Source organism: Sarcophilus harrisii, chromosome 3, assembly GCF_902635505.1.
Source record: "Sarcophilus harrisii chromosome 3, mSarHar1.11, whole genome shotgun sequence".
Lineage (NCBI taxonomy): Eukaryota > Metazoa > Chordata > Mammalia > Dasyuromorphia > Dasyuridae > Sarcophilus > Sarcophilus harrisii.
In genome coordinates, this window is record NC_045428.1 from 53,756,876 (window position 1) to 53,762,671 (window position 5,796).

The following is a 5,796-nucleotide window of genomic DNA, read 5'->3' on the forward strand; positions in this document are numbered from 1 at the left end:
GTACTATAAAATTACCCAAGCATAAAACTTGTAAATAAAAAGCTATTAAAAAAATAAATATAAATATAAAAAAAAAATCTTGTTTGCATTAGTTTTGTTTGTACAAAGGCTTTTTAAATTGATATAATCAAAATTTTCTATTTTTTTGTGATCAATAATGATCTCTAGTTCTGCTTTGGTCACAAATTCCTTCCTCTTCCACAAGTCTGAAAGATAAAGTATCCTATGATCCTCTAATTTATGTATAATCTCTTATTTTATGACAAAATCATGGACCCATTTTGATTTTATTTTGGTATACTGTGTTGTGTGGGTCCATGCACATTTCAGTTTTTTAAACTTCCCATTAGAATATGGCTTTGAAATCAATTGAAATTCAAAAAATCCTAAAACAAATAATTTCATGAGACAGAGGAGGCTCAAAGAGGAAGTAAACAAGTAGAGCTCATGTGATTATCAGAACTGGGATAAACAACAAAAAACATCATGGGTCCTGGACCAGCTCTTGGGCAGTGTATATAAGGGCTGTCCTGTAGAAGGAGAGCATCAAACTTCACTCACCTCTCCTGAGTTCTTTCTCTCCTCACCTCATTTGAACTCTCTGTTCTGACACTATGGGTTGTTGTGGCTGTAGAGGAACCTGTACCACCTGCAACAGCTGTGGTGGCTGCGGCTGTGGCGGCTGTGGTGGCTGTGGTGGCTGTGGCAGCTGTGGCAGCTGTGGTTGTGGTCGCCGTTGCTGCACCACCTGTACCTGCCGCCGTGTAGGCTGCTGCTCTGGCTGCTGCCCCTGCTGCTGTGGCTGCTGTGGGGGCTGCTGCAGCCCGACAGTGGTCTGCTGCCGCCGCACCTGCTGCTGTGGTGGCTGTGGCTCCTGTGGCTGTGGCTCCTGTGGCTGTGGCTGTGGCTGTTGCAAGGGCTGCTGCCAGCAGAAATGCTGCTGCCAGCAATGCTGCTGTAAGAAGCAATGCTGCTGCTAGATGGGCAAATGCTCCACCAATCGGTAAGATTTCACAGGGGTTAAAGAATAGAGCATTAGCCTGAGACTTAAGGAGATGAGGTCCTAAACCTCACTCTGCCAGTGACTTAACATAAGACCTCATGTATATCACCTGCACAGACTCAAAGAAAAATCAGTCATCAGAGGGAAAAGGGACATGAGAGGTCAGTGTGATTTAATTTACCTCATTTCCCTCATTTCACAAAATGAGAAGCTTAAATAAAATGGGCTCTGGTTACTGCCAGCTCTGAGGTCTAACTGCTGTTATTCACTCCTGCTCCTTTCTGGCCTGAATATAATTGATGCATCCATGAACATATATGATCCTTTGGGTTATTTGCACTTAATGCCCCTTCTCAAAGGCACTGTTACAACTGAGATCTGTCTCCCTAAGAGACTTATCTCTCAATACAATTGATCTCAGACAATGAGGAAAGGACACAGCCCAGCTACTGGAGAATAGTCAAGCTTAGGAACCAAGCAAAGTGGAATCATGATTTTTTAAATATTTTCTTTCTCACTGGGTTTCATCCTCTTCTGTCTTTTCTACCTTTAATCTTGTTCTTTCTATATGTACTAAATATTATTTTACTACTCTGCTGCTCTGGAGTCTTTCTAAATCTTTACTAATCTTTCTCAATAAAATCCAAAAAACAACCATAAAATCACTCATGTTCCTTTTTTGTTTGAATGTATGGAAAACTGAAGCACAAGAGAAGAACAATCATATCCTTTTGAGGACTGGGTTTTTCCACAAAAGTGGGGCTGTTATCATGTTGCTAGAAGGGGTTAAGGGTTCAATGGATGAGAAGCACTCAGTTCAGAGACAACACAAACTCCCATACCACTGCTATGTATCTTACCTTGGGAAGCCTCAAGGAAATGATCCCTGCTCATAAACCAATGTTGGGAAATGTTTTCCCTCCATCACATGTTTATTGAACATTTCTGGTGAATTAAGACAACATAGCCTTATCTCTGGGAATTGGGGTGCCTATAAAGAATGATCTTTATATCAACACTGTTTCCCCATCGTGCAACCTCAAATGTAGTGTCCTCTCTGTGCCTAATCTGACATGCTTCCATAATAGGATTAATTACAGGGGCACTACAAGGCTAACAAACACCCAGTTTTCCTCCTTCCAGTCATAGCTCTCCTTGGAGTGGAGCACCCTAAAATATCTGAGGAGCCCTGTAATTAATTTGAAAAGAAGCATACCTTAGGTAGGAGCCACTACCACATTGTTCCTTTGCTCTTTTGTTCCTCTTGCTCCATCACAGTCATGGGGATATTGCTACTGATTGTGTCAAAAGGAACCTTCAAGGCAAGGTCAGCATGTGAGCACTGGAAATGCTGCCAGTCTAGAGCTTCTGAAAGGAAAAGTCCTCCCTGGTGTGGCTGTCCTGAGCAATATCTAATGGATGGAGCTTTCTTGTCTATTGGTTCAAGTCCTTAAGATTACAAGACCTTATTTTGCCTTCCTTAGTGTACCTGAACACATTGTTGTCATTTGTAGCACGTGTGTATGTGTGTGTGTGTGCATTTTGCCTTGAGAAGCAAAGTTGACAATTCAGAAAAAGCTATTGACTATGTTCTATTTTTCTTTTGAATTCAACATTGTTAGTTTATTAGTAACTATTTTATGTCACTACAGCAGGAAAACAAGATATAATCCTGGTGGGGCTTTTTTTCCCCACTGTTGTGGTTTGCATGTATATATATGTAAGTTATATGCATTCTTAAAATGTTAAAGGAGTTGGTATCCATATTTTCTTTCTGTTTTGAATTCTACAATCTAGCTTTGTTAGGATTCTAGCAGCTATTTTTATCACTACCTACAGTGTAGAAACAAGATGATTGCTCTTTGAGGGAAGGGAAGGGAAGATTAATAATGTTCTATTAAGTAAATACTTATATGAGAGATAAAGAGAGAGAGAAGAAGGAGGAAGAGAAAAATATAAGGGGAAGGAAGGAGAAATAGAGAAAGATAAGGAGGAGAGAAGAATAGGGGGAAAAGCTAGAAGGAGCAAGGGAGAGGAGAAGGGGAGAAGAAGAGAGAGAGGAGGAAAGAGGAATAGAGAGAAAAGAAGAAAGAGGACAGGAAGTAAAAAATGAAAAGAAGAAGGAGGAGGAAGAGGAGGTGAAGGAGAAGAAGGAGAAGGAGGAGAAGAAGAAGAAGAAAAAGAAGAAGAAGAAGAACAAGAAGAAGAACAAGAACAACAAGAACAAGAACAAGAACAAGAAGAAAGAGAAGAAGGAGGAGGAGGAGGAGGAGCATAAAATCTTCAAACTATAGATCAGTGAATTTGGCCTGGTAATGTAGAAATGACAGAAGTATCTACCACTAACAATAGGACAATTGGGTAGATTAAAAACTGAGCAGTTTCAAAGAGTAATTTAAACTTACATGGAGGTCTCCAGGGGAGTGCTCTGGGCTGTGCTATTTAACATTTTCAATAATGAACTTGAAAAGAGTGTGGATGACATCCCTAGAAAATTCACAGGGGACAAAAGAGTGGGAGTGATGGTTAATTCCACCAAATCATGTCAGATTTCAAAAGTATTTTGAGAGACTAAAACTATGGGCTGGCTCTAACAAAATGAAATTTCATAAGGAAAAATGTATATGTGCACATTTAGGTTCAAAAATTCAATTACACACATTCAAGATGAGGGAGGAACAGAACAAATGTAGTTTGCCTGAAAAAGATCTATGGATTTTGCTGGACCACAAGCTCAGTATGAATCAACAGTATACCATGAGAGCCCAAAAGAATGAACTGGTGTGACCTGAAGCTTCATGGAGAGACATGACTTTCAGGAATCAGGAAGTCATTTCTACCTGAGCTTCCTGTACTCATACTTGGAACTCTATGGTCAGTTCTTTCTTCACCATGTCAGAACAACATTTATAGTGTGCATACTATCTAAGCCAACAATAGCACTAAAGGGTCTAAATCCCAAAAAGTTTTTTTTTTAACATAGAAGAAAAAAATCCATATGTACAAAAATATTTATGACATCTCTTTTTGGAATGGCAAAAAATTGGAAATTAAGGGGATGGTCATTAATTGGGCAATGGCTGAACAAGCTGTAATATATGATTATGTTGGAATACTATTGCACTCTAAGAAATGACAAGCAGGATACTTTCAGAAGAACCAGGAAAGAGTTAGGTGAATTAATGCATAATGGAGTAAGCAGAACCAGGAGAAGATTGTACACAGTAACAGCAATATTGCTTGATGATCATTTCATGATCAACTTTGAATGACTTGGCTATTGTCAACAATAAAACAATATAAGATAATTTCAAATGATTTATGATTGAGAGAAATGATTACTTCTCTCATTTATTATTTATCCATTTATTATTGGAGAAATTCAGCATCTTCCCTGCCTATTTCCTCCTTCTTTAACATGCTCTTCAATATTAGACCCCATTCAGCTGGGAAAACTACCTTGGATCTTAGGGTTTCTTAAAGCTTTTTCTGCTTTGTATCCCTACTCGCCTGAGAAATTTTTGTGTTCCTCCATGTATATTGGCATATAAAACAGACATACAAATCAAACATTTCCTAATAATAAATCATAATTCAGGCCAATTGTGTTTTAGTCAGATATGTGTGAATGGATTCCCCTCCCTTTTAAGATTACTTTATCATGGGTCCTCAAACTACAGCTCATGGCCAGATGCAGCAGCTGAGGATGATTATCCCCCTCACCCAGGGCTATGAAGTTTCTTTATTTAAGGGCCCACAAAACAAAGTTTTTGTTTTTACTATAATCCGGCCCTCCAACAGTCTCAGGGACAGTGAACTGGCCCCCTATTTAAAAAGTTTGAGGACTCCTGCATTACATTATGGTGGTCAGGAAAGAGGTTAAGTTCCTTCAGCCAAGACTGAATAATCAATCATTTGCCCAGATCCTCATTAGAGTAAGCCCACTTCTTATTAGAATATGTATTCTTTCATTACTTGTTAATCAATCAGAGTTGATTTCTACCCTCAGAAACGCTCACTCTTCCATAGACATTTAGCATTGAGTGGGTTTCATCAGGGTTTTTTGACATTCCAAAGTGCCATTGACCAGTTTTATTAATTATCCTCTGGTAATAATTAATGAACAAATTAATAACCCCAAAACTATGCCTCTCAAATTTCTTATATGTCACATGATGAACACGTCTATCCACTTCCAGAGAAAGAAGTGATGCAATGTGAATACAGATTAAAGAATACTATTTTTAACTATTTTTATTTCAGGGGGGGTATGGGAATTCTTTCAGCAACCTAACATGTAAATTTAAAATTTTAAGATTGCATTTTTAAGGTTACATGTTTATAAGCTAAAAAATTTATAAAAGGAGATAACCAGAAGAGAGAAGAGCCTTTAATTCATATCAAATGAAGGTTATTTGAAGGAATTATATGATGTTCAACTTCAAGAAAAGAAATTCAAGGAAGTTAAAGTCAATGTCATTTGAAATAGGGAATGGACTTTTACTGCTCAGCCCAAAGGACTTAACTGGAAATGATGGATGAAAGTTTCAAAGAAGCCAGTCACAATTCATATAACAAAAAATGTCCTAGTAATTATAACTATGCCTAATAGAATGGATAGTGAGTTCCCTCTTATTCGAGATCTTCAAGCAAGCCCTGGATGTTCATTTCTCAAGTGCCCATAGTGAGGATGCTTTTCCTGGTATGATTGGTGGGGCTGGATGCCAAGATCACTTCCGATCTCTCAAATTCTGGGATTCTGTGATCTCGCTAAAAAGAGTTCCTCTCTCTAA

The 5,796-nt window shown here is 38.5% G+C and overlaps 1 protein-coding gene across 1 annotated transcript; it reads left to right on the top strand.

The window, feature by feature from the left end:
* Positions 1–574: 574 nt before the first annotated feature.
* On the top strand, positions 575–1,649 carry LOC116422994 (small cysteine and glycine repeat-containing protein 5-like). The gene has a single exon (XM_031963686.1). The coding sequence runs from the start codon at positions 615–617 to the stop codon at positions 978–980; it is 366 nt and encodes a 121-aa protein (XP_031819546.1). The 5' UTR covers positions 575–614; the 3' UTR covers positions 981–1,649.
* Positions 1,650–5,796: the final 4,147 nt, after the last annotated feature.